This window comes from Ammospiza nelsoni, chromosome 6 (genome assembly GCF_027579445.1).
Source record: "Ammospiza nelsoni isolate bAmmNel1 chromosome 6, bAmmNel1.pri, whole genome shotgun sequence".
In the NCBI taxonomy this organism is placed as follows: Eukaryota; Metazoa; Chordata; class Aves; order Passeriformes; family Passerellidae; genus Ammospiza; species Ammospiza nelsoni.
The window spans coordinates 25,565,712-25,581,216 of NC_080638.1; the positions used below are offsets into that span (position 1 = coordinate 25,565,712).

The 15,505-nt window shown below is 38.4% G+C and overlaps 1 protein-coding gene across 1 annotated transcript in view; it reads left to right on the forward strand.

Annotated features, from left to right (window-relative positions):
• The first annotated feature begins 7,487 nt into the window (after window positions 1–7,487).
• MYBPC3 (myosin binding protein C3) overlaps window positions 7,488–15,505 on the forward strand; it is a 59,574-nt gene continuing 51,556 nt past the window's right edge. The window contains exons 1-2 of the mRNA XM_059474274.1: window positions 7,488–7,634; window positions 7,763–7,822. Of these exons, the coding sequence (XP_059330257.1) occupies window positions 7,798–7,822 (25 nt within the window). The 5' untranslated portion in view covers window positions 7,488–7,634; window positions 7,763–7,797. The remainder of the gene's footprint in view (window positions 7,635–7,762; window positions 7,823–15,505) is intronic.

Sequence of the window (15,505 nt, forward strand, 5' to 3'; positions counted from 1 at the left end):
TGCTCCTCACTGAAATCAGAAATAGTTGAAGTGATGAGCTTCTTACAGACCTGAGTTCTCAAAACTATATCTAAAAACAGTCATTGTTATCTGCACTAACAATCTCACTGTGGAAGTGAAAATGAAAATCTGGTGGCATCATGGCCTACAGTGTCTCTTTGGAGCCAAACAAGAAAGAAGCTCCTGGTTAAAAAACATCCCAAAGTACTACTTCCCAATTTTTATTCCCTGTTTATGAACTTGATAAATACATCAGTCAGTGCCAAAAATTAGCTGAGAGTTATCTTTCATGCCTCTAAAAATCTTGTAATCCAACTTTTAGTTACTGTGCTTTGAGGATCATTTTTCATTCACTTAGAGTTAGGATGAGTCAAATTAAGAAGACATTTTATTTCTAAAATTGTACTGGAAGGATTTACTTCCTATAGGAAGTACTGTAATACTCACCGAATTAGACTTGGATAATTCCATCTGCATCCATTTTGAAGTTTCAGGATGGAAGCTGTTGAAGGCAGCTCTCAGAAGACTAGAGCACCCAACACTGACACAATTAAGGTTCCTTCTTGCTGAGCTACATACTCAGGACTTCTCTGCTTGGTACTGATGATGTTTGGCACTGCTGGCCTGGAATTAAAAAGAGATTAAAGACATTTTTGCTCATCAGACTTGCAGACTTGATATTCAAGAAAACTAGAGTAATAATTCCTCTCTTCATAAAAATATCTTTATCACAAACACAGCTTCAAAAGCAGAACTGATCCTTCTCTGACACTGTAATTTGAAGGAGAAGGATCATTTCCTCTTGCAGGAAAACTGTGATAACTGAAAAGAGCCAACTGATGAGTTAATTGTGGAGATACTTAGGATATCACAAAAGCCATTTCAAGCTTACCAAAAAGCTTTCTAATATCTATGAGACCTATTTTTCCATTTCCCTAGCAAGTCTTGCATAAAACCTTATTAGATGCTGGAGAAATAATACAAAATTAAAGTAAGCCTTCAAACAAACAACAAGAACTTTTAAATGAGCTATTTGAGTGTGTGCATTACTTTAAAATGCTAATTTAGAGCAACTACTTATACTTGAATTAAAGAATTTGCATTTTACACTGGTTTTGACCACAAGAAACATGGAAATTGAAGATTCTGAGAAAGTTATCCTGAGGGAATAGGAGGATTAGCAAAAAAATATTTTTAAAAGTAATATTGAATATAGTTTAACAAGAAGGCTTAAAATTTTATCTCCAAAGCTGAAAAGTTTTTCTCTTCCTCTTGTTACTGCTTTGAAATTCTGTTTCTAAAAATATTCGCTCCCCATCTGTTTCTGGTTAGGTTTTTCATCTGTGGCATAAAGAGTGAATAATCATGTGTTGCAGCTGTGAAAGAGACCAAATGATGGTGCTTCTCTGCCAGAGTACTGTTTGTCTGCCACACAATCCAGCTGCTCGGGACACTAGGCAGTCTAGGCAAGCTGAATTATTGCCATTCAGCTGCACATGCAACACAGAAGCTCTTTGGCTGTTTTAGACAAAAATACCAAAATGAATATGACTAAATCACAGGTTCTGCAAAATTACAGAAGAGCTGCTTTCTGTGAAGGTGGCCAAGTACTAGACAGACAGATGTGATCAAAAAAGGTCAGGGGGGTGTTATTATTTGGAGAGATGACCCATGATTTGGACAAGTTCATCAGTACATTTTGCAGCCCACTGCTCTTAGAGATCATCAATCCTCTTTCAAAGCAAATGTTCATACTTCAACTGGATATTCAACTTATATTTGGCCCTTTGCAGCCTGCTTTAAAAATCAGCTTTATTAGCCACTGAGTGGTTCTTAATCAATTCTTGTGGAAAGATTATTCAGGAAACTATCAGTGAGCAAAATTCAAAATACTGAACTGCGCTTACAATAGGAGACTCCCTCTAGCTGTACATCAGAGGCATCAAAGTTAGAAAAACTGCACTGGCTATACAGATAATATGCTTATAATAATTTACAGTGGTAGCATGTATTTTTAAATTCTACTCAGTCAAAGAGAGTTTTAGACATTTCTAGATGTAAGCTACTACTCACCTGAACCAGACAGAACTGCAGATAAAGGTGTTATTATTTATTTTCTGCCTGAAACCCCACATTTATTGAGTCCTCCGAACATCCCAAAAAATGCATACATCCCAATATATCTGATGGAGATTTTTGGTCTCCTCCTTCATGAAATTTTATCTCTATATCCTCATTTCAAGATTCACACACTGACAGAGTCTTACAATCCATGTTTGTCTTCACTTATGACTACAACAGGGCTTAGGCTCTGTACATTGCCAGGTTTCTTTTCCTCAGTAAGCCTTTTGCCTTAGTTTATTTGTATCACATAATCTCTTTGACTTCCTTCTATTTCTTTCTACTTTTTTCCTCCCTCATTTAGACCTCCACACAACAAAATTCCCTTCATTATCATCGAGCTTAATTCAAACTATATTGACAGCTTCATAACTATCACATATATCACATGACAATTCAATTCAGTGTATTTTTACTGTTATTCAAAATTTTCCCTGTACCATAGCTGCACATTGTAAATTCATAGCAAAGACTTTATTGCTGATGACAACACAATGAGCATTTTTCCTTTGAGAATACCATGAACAGTATGTTCTCAATGGAAATCCCACACTTGTGTATTTAAAATGTATGGATTACGGATAGAAAAGACTATGGTATGACACAGATTGTGGTACCAATTCCAAGATTTTGCATTTATTTCTAATTTATTTTGTGGGTTATCTTGCTATCTCGCCACCTTTTCTTCTTCTAAGAAACACTCAAATGAGATTTACATAGTTTTGCATACCCATATACTTAAAACACTAAACATGTAGTGCCTGTAATAAAAATGCTACTGTAGTGAAGCCACTTATATATTACAATTAAGTAGATGAAGAGCTTGCTCTTTAAAGAAACTGTGACAGTAGCCAAAACTTCGCCAAATTTCACCTTTCTTCTCTAAAAAAACTTGCACATTACAATTCAGTTGGCTCAGCTGAGTCTGTGCTATTAGAGAGGTCTGTATATAAACCAAATAATCAGTCCTATTCCAAGAGCTGAGGAATGTGAATGTCCCCCAGAGAGCATGGAAACAGCAGTAGGCTGAGATATTCTTTCTCATTTCCTCACTCATAACTCACCCGTGTCTGCCTTAGCTGAACACCTCACATCAGCACACAGAGGAACCTGGGTTGGAAGGGACGTTTGGAGGTCACCCCATCCAACCCCCTACTCAAAGCAGGCCTATTAGATCAGGTTTTTCAGGGCAACTTTCTTTCCATTCTGTGTTTCTTTCCATTCTCTCCACTCATCCAGCCACATCCTCCTTCATGCCTTTGGTTCCCCACAGTGTTACTTTTTGCTACTGGGGAGTCAAAGCAGTACGTGAGAATGAGCAGCGCAGTCTATGGACAGCAGGGGAATGAGGATGTGGTAGAGCAGATAAGGGTTAGCAGGAGGTAGAGGAGGAGAGAGAAGGGTGGGAGGAGGTATTGGGGAGACCAAGGTTATGCAAAGGATTGGGGAAGCGGCTTTGTGGTAGGAAGGAATGCAGTTTCTGTGCCTTAAGGGCTCCCTCTGAGCTTCTGTTTTAACTCCCCAGCAGCAGAGCCGCAGTGCTTTGGGTATAAGAAGCCCTTTGACCACTGGTGCCTCTGTGCAGAATGCTTCGATTCCTCTGCCTTATGCAAAGTGAAGAATGTTTGGGTGCTGAGCTGGGCATTTGCGTATACAAATCAGTTTGGGTTCTTTTAGATTTACTGACATTTCTGAGTTTTCAGTGTCTGCTTTCAGAAACATAATTTTAGATTTCTTCTCTAGATATTCCCTCTTCCCTTTTTTCCCACTCACCCACACTGTGCTTTCCTTTCTCTGCTAACCTGAGCTATCAATTCCCAGCTCTTTGGTCAGCTTTTCTCCATAGCTAGATTCAGCCAGTAGATGCCTCCATAATTAGTAGATTCCAACTGCTTTATTCTCAATATCCCTTTTCAACTTTTGCCCAGCTAGTTCATTGCTTCCTCTCAGGCCAACTTTTCTCACAAATGCCTCCAGTCAGCTTCTCTTTATGTGAGTGGTTCTCAGTTCCAAATTATTTGTTCAGCCATTTATAGTTTTTCCATCCCACATCCTCTTACAGTTTCAGTCTTATCACCAGTTCTCTTCCCTTTGCCCCATTTCTATTCCAGCTCCCCGTCTAATATTCTTGTCCTTCAATAATCTGTTTTAAATCCCTCCCATATTACCTAGAAAAACCAATTTTCTCCCCCCATCCACGCCCTTCAATCACATATTTTTATTTCCTCCTCCCACTCAAATTGGTGTGATCCCTTCCCTCTCAGAAGTTCCAACTATTTGCCCCCCAACCCTGCTGGTTCTCCCCTTTATTTTGATATGAGGGAGATAATGTTTGGAGCACAGGACACAAAGGCTGTTTGCTTTTACTTTAGGTGTCTGGATTAAGTCCAAGTCCCACATTAGCCCTGACATAAATGCATAGAAAACTCTGCTGAGCCCTGCACTGGACCTAAATGACCCAAAAAAACTTCTTCAGAGGGTGAAATGTAGAAAGTTCTCACTGAGCATATGGAGACTGCATTTTTTCCACATAGTCTAGAATATGCAGTAACTCAGGTTGTTTAGCATGAAGCCAGTTAAAAGAACATCCCTGAAATGAAAGCAAGCTGCTGTCAAATATACAGAAAGAACTCAAGTATGGAGTGCAAAGGGTAGGGATATAAAATGGTTGTGCAGAGGAAAGCTCAAATAAGCTCAAATTACCCAAATCTCCTAGATCCCTGTAAACTCAAGTTCTGTCATAAAGGTCAAGCGGCTTTGCACTGTACACACCAGCACTCTGTGATTCAAAAACTCAAAGGAAACAGTGAGGATTAGATTGGATATTGGGAATAGATTCTTCACCCAGAGGGTGGGTGGGCACTAGAACAGAAATTCTAGGAAAGCCACAGCAGGAACCTGCCACAGTTCAAGGAATGTTTGGACAATGCCCTCAGGGACCTGGTGTGGGTACAGGGGCTGTCCTGTGCAAAGTCAGGAGCTGGATTTGATGAACCTTGTGGATCCCTTCCAGCTCAGGATATTCCATGATTCTATGAGCACTTCAGTGGATGGGTCCTGCTCTGCACTGAGCCACTTCAGCTGTCCCACCATTCCCACCAGCAAATCTGCAGCCACTGAGGCAATTTTACTGCCTTGTCCTCAGAAACTGCAGAGCCACTGAGGAGGTGGTAATTTGATGACACAAAACAAAAGTCAGAGAAACAAATAAACAGAAATAGAGACAAGAAATTAAATGGCATGACAGAAACAACCAGGAAAAGAAGTCCAAAATAGAGAAGTAATATATAGACTTTCTGCCTGGATAGCTAAATTTGGGCAGAGTCACAAGCACCTAAATACATAGCTTTTTAATAAGAAGGTGTGTAGTCTTTTTAGAAGGAGGTGCTGTTAACTTTGGCTATAAATAATAAATCCTTGGTTTTCTCTGTGTAAGCCATGGTGCAGCTATCCAAAATTGCACAGCATGTCATGGCAGGGCACCAATTTCTGTCATTTTTGAACTTGATTTTGAATGACGTGGTGAAAGACACTGTCTGAAGCACAGAGAAATAATTTCAGAGTAATTCCTCTGACAAGGAAGAATTTTCCCTCTCACTCACTTTTTAAGCACAGGCCCTGAGACATTTATTTCAACAGTTGCTTCACTGTTCTTGTACATTAGTTTCATTTGAACACAGGAGAAACTTCACACACTTGCTAAACAATTATCTAGTGTTGCAGTGCACTACAAAGTAGTTATCACAATCAACTGTGTAGTTTTGGGTCAGGGTAGCCCTTGAAATTATACATTTCATTTGCATAGCAGTTTTGTTATTAAAAGTAGTCAAATAATATAATGTAATGTAATGTAATGTAATATAATATAGAAAATGCTAGAAAAAGTTTACTATTACAACAATGCTGCCACCTGGTAACCTAATGTGTAATAGCAGACAAAACATTCATTTTTCCCAGTATTGAACAAAGCAATATATTTGAAATATTACTTTAAATAACATTAAAAGTCACAAAATCTGCAAAGTTTTTATTGGGTTAGAATCATTTCCCTGCATCAGATTAAGTCCTCATAGCTGTGTTTCATTGTGGGGAAGAAGTGAGACCCAAGCCCTTTGAAAGGTTTCAAGGCAAAGCAAACAGCCAAAGGAAATTTCCTGACTCCCAGTGAAATATCTCAGGCACAGGATAGTAGCCAAATACAAATCATGGTAACTGCGCTCCACTAGAAACCAGGCAATGGAAATTAAACACAGGCGACATCCTGCCCATCTCCCTCACTCATCCATTAAAAATTGCTTCAAGGGAAGGGGAGGAGGTGTTTGGCCCCAAATCAGGAGAAGTATCAGCTGTGACTGTTGCATCAGCCTACTGAGAGAGTTAGATGTGAAAGACAGACACGGAGTTCAGTGACTGATGAGCTGCTTGCACACTGGTCTATTCTGAACTCCATGCCAAAATGTTAAATCATTTAAAAATTAGTTTTTTTACAGGAGAGTAAAGCTGGGGGGGAAAAAATGAAAACCACACCTTTTTTTTTTTTTTTTTTTAATTATTTTGTCAATACAAGTGGTGGCTAAAATATGCTCAATGTTTGGCCTCCAGAGTTTTTTGGTAAAGCTTAAAACTCAAAATTGATAAACCATCATGATAACAAAAGAATGATTGTCCACAGTTACTATTTAGCCATATATGAATATGCTAAATAATATGCATATTAATATGCAAAATCTTTATATATATATATATGAATTTTGCTAAATATAGGAATAAATAAGAAGCAATGATTGGAGCATGAAATGGCCATACAAGAATAATTTTCTAGTGAGATTTTCCCCCAGATCTTTTCTATATGATTAAGCAAAATTGAAACTTCTATTGGCATAAAACAGAACCTTGTAACTATTTTTAAAATTATATTTAAAAGAAGAAGAAAAAAAACTTGCTAGTTATCAAGAAACGTATGCTGTGGATCTAGTGGGTGGATGGGGAGGGAGGACTAAAACTATTTAAGTAGTGTCATGCTTTCTACTTGTGACTGCAAATGTCAGTATTGTGTAAGTGTCTCTGCAAAAGAAAGTTCTTTCCTTAAAGTTCACAGTTAGTTCTACAAATACAGTCTTTGGTTGAAGAGCTACAAAAAGAAACAAGAAAACCAGTTTGTGAGGGGCTGTTCAGCTCTGACCCAATTATGACAAAAACAAAAACTGAAATAAGTGGTAAGAATATAAGCAAATGCACACTTAGAGTAAGCAGGAACCAGCACACAGGAGATGTAACAATCAGATCTAGTTTGCCGCATGTGCTGTAAACATGGCAGTGCTGGAATTCTCCATGCAATACATGCCTGGAGCCAGAAAACGCTCTGCAGGCATGTGCAGCATCACACTGTGCTCTGGTTTATAGCACCAGATCAGTGGTAGCCAGCCTTGGGTGGCCTGAGCTCCCTGGCTCCTGGAACTTGGCTATATTTATCCCAGCTGATGTAGCCTGTCAAGTGCCCTGCTGCTGATAAGGTGCCGTAGCCGACAACAGGGGGGGATCAAGGGGGAGGAGCAGGATGGGGGCTTCCACCCCTGGGGATTTAGGGGGTCTCAAAAGCCCTGCAGTCCCATTCCTGTGTGACTCATACCCTGCTTTCTAGGTACAGCTGGGAGCTCCACCAGAAACAAAGGGAAGATGCCAGAGCCCGTAAAGAAAACAGGTAAGGATCATAACTGACAGACAAAACTAAGAACAGCCTGACAGGAAAAATGTGAGTAGATTATGTATGCTAGAGAAATTAGATGCCTCAAAGGAAAAAATAAATAGACAGGGAAAAAATTTATAAAGTTATAGATGTAAGAGATACTGAGTGATCTTGAAGAGAAATTACTAACTGCTTTGATAACCCTCAGCCACAGAATTTTCTCAAGAGACTTTGGATGAGGCAAAAATAGAGGTGAAACTCATTTGATTCTCAGTTGCGCCTAATTTCTCATTTCCTTTCCTAGTCACCTTTAGGTCTCTGAAAAAAAAACAAATAAAGGCTTGTAGTCTCTCTCTTGGACAGCTAAATAGTATAAATATCTCCTGCTTTTATTTTGGGTTTGGAGTTTTTTCCGCCTGACAATTTCTAGAAGTATTATTGGCAAAATTTGATGGTATTTATTGTGAATGAAATCTCTGTGAAAATGAAAACAAACAGAACCCGGTCAGAGTTTATTCTTTCTGTTTCTTTTAACCACTGACAATAGAATTCTAGGAAAAAAAGGCAAATTGTACTGTGAAGAATACATGGCAATTTCTTTACCTTGCCCTCCTTCATCCTTTCCCCTTGAGCCAGAAGATAACTAGCCTTTTTCAGGAAGCCAAGGTCACAGAGCCACAGAGAAAAATGCCAGGAAACTACTTCAAATTTATGAATGTTTTAATTAAAAATCTTCAAATAAGGAATCACTCAGATGCTGCCCACACAGAGGAGGCCTAGAATGGGGTGCAAGGTGCAATGAATTTGGTGTTTGTAGGAGGAAGAGAGCCTGGGAAGAAAAGGAAGAGGCAGCTAACTTCAGGATACCTGCAGAGGAAGATGCCTCAGGAGCACTTTGCATCTACAAGTTTGGAAAAAAAAGCTGACAAAAGCTGAATTTCTGATTGTTTGTCAAGTGTGAACATGCTCAATAGTCAGGTCTGGAGAAATTTGTACTAAATCTGGGATTCTCCGCTTTAGAGCTGTCACTTCATTGGTGCCAGTGCACATCCAGAACCACCACTACCTGAATGTACAGTACGAGGTGCACGTGTTTTTAGAAATGTACAGTTTCCAGAGTTAGCCAGTGCCAGCTGTGGAGACTTATTAATAATGGCCTTTGTGCTTTGCAAAGGCCTGAGCAGGATTGGTCTGCTCTTAGTTTGGCCACTGAGACAATCTCCTATTGTCACAATAACAAAAGGAGAACTTGCTAAGAACCTTCATTTGACCAAAATACTTTAAATCAGCCACTACCAGAGGCAGACCCATTACACACCCAGAGATTCCCCCATTACAACCTGCCAAGCATCAAAGCATGGTTAACTCCAACAAGATTCTTTGTGTTCCCTCTGTGTGATAACCCTAAAGCAACAGTGGTGTCAGCAATCCTTACATTGTATTACGAATATAACATCATTTCATATTCATAAGGCTGCGTTTTCTAATGAGTGTAGATTTGTATATAAAAAAGAAATGTATATTAGATCCTGTAATTGTAGACAAAAACTTGAAAATATAAGCTGGAAAGTTTCCTCAAAAATGAGAAAATCATACTTATATTCTGGTTTTAAAGTCACATGATTTTTAAGTTTTATTGAAATGTTCAATTGTTGTGAATGCAGACAAAAAGAAATACAACAGAGTAGGCAAAATTTGACAGTGACACCTTGGCATTATGACTTTTGATTTCTAATTCTTTAACTGCCTTTAAATTAACATTTCCATTCTCTGTGGGGGAGAGGCAATGTCTCTGTTTGTGAAGATGCCCACTTTTGCTGGCTAATGGTGGAGAGAAATTCTATCCCAACTTATTTCTCCAGAGAAATCTAACAGGTGTCTAACATCACTAGTCCTACACAGTTCTTATGAACAAACCAGACCAAACACTGGGATTATCACAGCAGGGGGAGGAAAAGCTCTTGTTACACACTCTGACCGAGACAGAACCAGTCACATGCCCCACAACTTTTAGAGAGGATCTTCTCAGTCTCCCAGGAGACACTAATCCCTTTGGTTTTCTATTTCATGTTGTTTATACAGTTCAAGCCATTTCAAGATGGGATAATGCTGAGCACCATCTTGGGAGGGCCAAATAGCCATTGGGCAATTCATACTTGGATAAATCACAATTCCTGCCTTTCACACACCATGTAGCCAGATTACTGAAGAGCCCAAAGAAGTCCCTAGTCTGTACTACTGAAATTTGTGCATCTGGTGTATATGCACAAGAAAATTCTTCATGTCAAAGAATGATCAGAGATACTCTGCTTATATCTGCTGTTTTAACAGGGCTTTTAACACGTAAAAAGAAATGAACAACAACAACCAAAAAACACCCAAAACCCGCCCAAATAAACAAAAAAACCCCATCCACCAACCCCCCCCGGAAAATCCCACCTAAAAACCAAAATCATTGTATAAACCATTAAACTTTAAATGGTGTGGTGAATTAGATTTTCCAACAGACATTCTTTCACTTTCAAATGCCCAACTAAAATACTTCAGGATAAAGCACTTCCCTACTTATTTCAAGAATGACAAAAGAACTGTCCTAACCTTCTAGAAAATCCACAAGAGAAACAGAATTTATAAGACCTGTAAGAGTTTTGTATGACAGCAAACAATCAAACTTTGAAAAGCAGCACTCTTTGCAGGTTTGTTGCAGAAACTTTATGTTTTTATCCCTTTGATTTAAACATTTCATAGTGTATCTATGTTCAAAAGCTCACTATTTTGAAAATTTTGATCATTTTTTTGTTCTGAAAATTCAGAAACGTTAAAAAAACCCCAACCATTTCCCTAAAAATATTTTATGACATTAGGAGGAAATAGTTGACTTTTAAACACCAAATTTAGTAGATAAATGGGACTTAATGGGAAGTATGTGCTTATTATAGCTGGGAAAGGAGAAGTCTATATTACTCACCTTCTCTGAAGATCAGTCAGCTTTTACTCACATATTTTATAGACTGAGGAGTCAAGATTTTGCAGTTCTGATTAGGAAATTTCATCCAAAATTTACAAATAACTTGTAAGTAAACAGAGGTTTCAATACTACTACTACTACTAAAAATAACAATTATCTTAATAATAATAATTGCATAATGAAGAGTTAACCACATAATTTTAGTTTGAATATGAGATCATTGTTTCACGTTTGCAAGCACCTAGCAGAACAAAGTACTGCAACAAACTTCTATGCACCACAGGAATGCAGAAAAAACCCTAAATTCATACAGACATAGTTTCCTCTTGTGCAAGTTAAGATTCAAACCAAGCTGAACATTATTATTCCCCTTTTACAGCAAGTGTGATGGATGCATGGAGAGAGAGGTGACTGATTATTGAAACTATTCCTCGCCTGTTGCTCATGCTGCAGGAATTTGCAATCTCAGCTGCTGAAGTAGGCAAGGAATGATAAGATTGAGTCTTTCAATAGCTTCTGGATCATGGAATGATTAAGCCTGTAATTGCAAGAAGCCACTTAGGTCCTGACTGAGGAATGTGCAGCATCTTTATATAGTTCCTCAGAAAGGAATTTACAAGCTCCATTACTGAACTCTGCTTATCCTCAGTTGGGCTTTTAACTCAATGGAAGAGCAAATGATATAGAAGCAAAACTAGATGCCAAGTGCAAGCAAAAGTCAATTTTCAACATGAAGTCCTAACAAATTAAAGAATTCCAAAAGCTATTACTGCTTTTGTAATATTATTTAAATATATTGACCAATACATATTTTAACATTCTCTGAAGTACAGAGAATGTGCAATAAGATAACTCAGCTTTGTGGGAGAAACCTGTGATTATTTTGTCTAATTTCACTCATCACAAATTTCTGTTGTAGTTTCTAGCAGCTGCATCCAACCAGATACATTAGATTCTCCTCAGGAATTTATACCTTTAACAGGTTTTATTTCAGAAAGGAAGAAATATCATCTGAAAATGTCATCTAACACATATTCTCCTCTACCACTCTGTGTAGAAAACACATTTCTTGCTCACTTTCATTTCACATAGTTCACACATACTTTGAAATTCTAGTATTTCAGGAATAGTTTTTCAGCTGATGCTTGTGACTCTAAACCAGATTATTTAGAGGATGTTGCTGGCAAATGAAATTCTTTTGGTAATTTGAACATTATTTTACTGTACACCTTACCTCCATTTTTTCTGACAATAATGAATTAAGAATTGCTCTTCTAGCTTCTAATAATAATTTTTCTTGTTATTAGAGATACAACAGTACTTGGCAGCTACCTACTAACAATTTAATGCTGTACAAAGACAACAGAAAAACAGTCTCTGCCTGAAAACACTCATAAAATAAAAGCCCAGTAAATAGATTGACAGCTCAACAAGAGAGCAAAGGAAATAATTTTTAGTGCAATAGATAGAGACCCTGGTAGTAGCTTATCCATTTCTTGGGGTTTGCATAGGAGAGTATGAAAAAGACTTGAATCATAATAGTAAACTTGTTTGATGATGGATGTTAGAAAGACATTGCTTCAAAGCAGGTCAGAAAGCAAAGGAGAAAACATGAAGGTGCTAGCATCAAGATTTAATAAATGGCAGCAGAATGAAGGCAGAATACTAAATTTGCTATTTTATTTAGGTAACTATTATGGAAAATTAGTTTTGGAACTCAAATTATTTTATTCTAGTTTAATTTGGTGCAAAGCAAATGTATTTTTTTTTCTTCATCCTCCTGATTGAAAGACCTACCAGTAAATTTTAAAAATGCAATCTGATCATAGATCTTCAAACAGAGGTTTTTATTACTGACCAGTTAAGCTGAAACTTGTGTAACATATACAGTGTATGGCTGATGTTACCTCTTCAGGTGTTTCAAGAGTTTTGGACGACACAAGTTCTGGTAGCTGCAGCCTTAACCACCAAAAAGTTTCTGCAAGATAACTGCAGACCACATACAGCTGCTTCCTCTTCTGCCTGGGGTAAAATCTGCTGGTTTATGTTACTCAGAAATTATGTGAGTGTGTTTGCATTATGGAAGCTAGAAGTGATTAGGAAGGCCTGGGTTATGAGAGGTGAAGTGTTGAAAAATGGGTTAGTGCAAAGTGGCCCTAGGCTCATTTTCTTTTATTAGCTTCATGTCCCTCTTCTCTCCCTTCATTAAATCCCCACAGCAACACCAACTCCATCCCAAATAAACACACAGAGCACCTTCAACACTTTCTCTCTTCATCAGCCCTGGTAACTCACATGGCTCTCTGCTCTCCCCAGCAGTGCCATGGTGTGCTAGTGCTAATGTCACTTTTCTCTCCCCCTGTGTGGCTGGGTTACATAATACCAGGAATCAGAGAGGTAACACAGTGAGCAGCAGAGGATATCAGGTGCCCCAGCCCTATGGCTCCTAACTCATGGGCACCTGCAGTCTGGATAAACACAGGACAGCGGCTGAGATCTGTCAGTGGCTGACAGACACATTCCACAACATCACACAGGACGTGTCACAGTCATTGGGTTTTCCACTGCCTCATGGTGGTGGTCACATTCAAGAGTGTTTAAAGTATGGGATGGATATATAGAACTCAGAGGGATGTATCTGGGTAGAAGCCAAACATTGTAGTGAGAGAGATTGTCAGATGGGGAATGTGTTTCTGATAAAAGCAGGCAGAAGTGTGGTTCTCAGGACAGACCAGAAGTTTTGGATAGTGGTGTTTAGGAGTATTCCTAATGGGGAAATACCTGAATTACATTGGTGTAACTGCATGAGAAAAAACCTCTGGTCAACTTGGGTTTATTTACATGTTACTTAAAGTAGCAGTCACAATGAAAGGGTGGGGAATAACTGAACTCTTTAACCTCTGAAGCAGCCCCTTTTCTTCCCCAAAAGGAAAAAATACAGTATTCTCTTCAGTTGCTTCTTCAGCAATCTCTCTTCTGCAGCAAAGTAATTTCCTGTAAAATCTCCAGGCCTACATCTTTAGTTTTCCTTTGCAAAAAGAGCAGTGAAAGATGAAAGAAAAGCTGGGTAGAGAGAATCCACTCTGGACACTGTCCCTGACTGCATCGGAACCACAGGAAAAATACTCATTTAAAACCTGAGTCTCCTTTACCAGTGAAAAAGTGGGTGCACAGCAGCTGCTGTTGAGGGCCTCTGTCCTCATGGGAGATTTTGGGCTTTTCCAATTCTGTACTTACCAGAAATATTCACAATCATTTTAAGTTGGAACTAAAGTGCCTTTTGGCAGGAAAGATGGGAGGGAATAAAAGGAGTCTTACATATAAACTTTTGCACATGTGTTTAGATTTCCTAAAGCCAGAAATGTTGTGTAGTGGTAGAGATTTCTCACTGCGTTCTCACCAACAATTTTGTTCTTGTTGAGTCATCTACAAAACAAATGTAAGAAACCTAATCACTTCACAGGGTGTGCAGCAGATCACAGAGTTACTTGCAAGTATGCATGTCATGAAACCCTGACACTGTAGGCTGGAACCTTTACAAATCACTTTGCTGTTAGGTAATTAATACAGTTTTAGGTTCTTTTGTGCTTAAATAGAAGTGATGATAATAGCACTCAAAGACTGAAAACATGCCTCTTTGCTGCTTTGTCTGTAGACTCATAGGAGCCAGCCAGCCAGTAGAGAGTGGCTCCCAGAACTGACCTGTCTCCCACTGTGCAGCAGCCTGACACCTTCACAGGTCTTTGGAATCCTGCATGTCCTGCCTGCTGTGTACAGTAACTCTCCTGCAGTTATTCAGGTTACACTGCACCAATGCACACCCTGCTGTGTCATTTACAGAAGTGCAGGACGGTACCTAAAGGTGTGCAGCTGGTAACAGGCAGCACGCTGTAGGACACTGCAGTACAAAGTCCTGTATTCTACAAAGCACTACATTTTTAAGGAACTATTGCACCAGATTTAAAAAAAAACCCTCAATTATAAACATGCAGGAACATTCCACTCCCAGGGGAAATTTTCCACACTCTTAACAGGGAAGGAAACCATGCAGAAGAATAAAACAGGAGGTTTTTCAAGGCTTTTCTAGGCTCATTGAAAACTAAAATTCATGTTTTCATCAGAAATACAAAATGGGGGGGGGAAGAAAAAGAAATTGAAAATATGTAATTTTGGTTTTTATATAATGAAGAAAAGCAAAATTCAATCTTTATTAAATTCTAAAAGTGTTTGTAGTTCATATTTTAACTGATGCTTAAGAAGGTTCAAATCCTTTGCAAAATAATGCAAGAAGCATGAATTGTGTTGTGGCTAAAGACCAAAGGCCATCAGATGAAATCTTTGCAGAGGTAACTCCACTAAGGTCAACTAAATTATGCAGTCTGAAGACATGCTACAGGAGCAGAGATTTTATAAAAATAATAGGTGGTATTTTTAATAATATACCATTTACATGAACTTAAGCACCTGTTTGAACATGAATATAAGCTTTCTCTTTTAAAACCTTTTCATGCCATATTTCTTTCATTTTTATAAAGCAGAACTAAAAGTTCAAAGCTAATTATAACCATTGTTGTGTTGTATGGAGGAGTTCCTGTAGCTGCCAGAGGAGTAGAGCCATAGACAATTTGCCACAGAGGTGACTGATAAAATTAGATGTGATGAAATGACTAGTATTTTAGAAAATGTAGTTATACAGGGGTGAGTCAATAGAAAGATGACAGAATGATGTG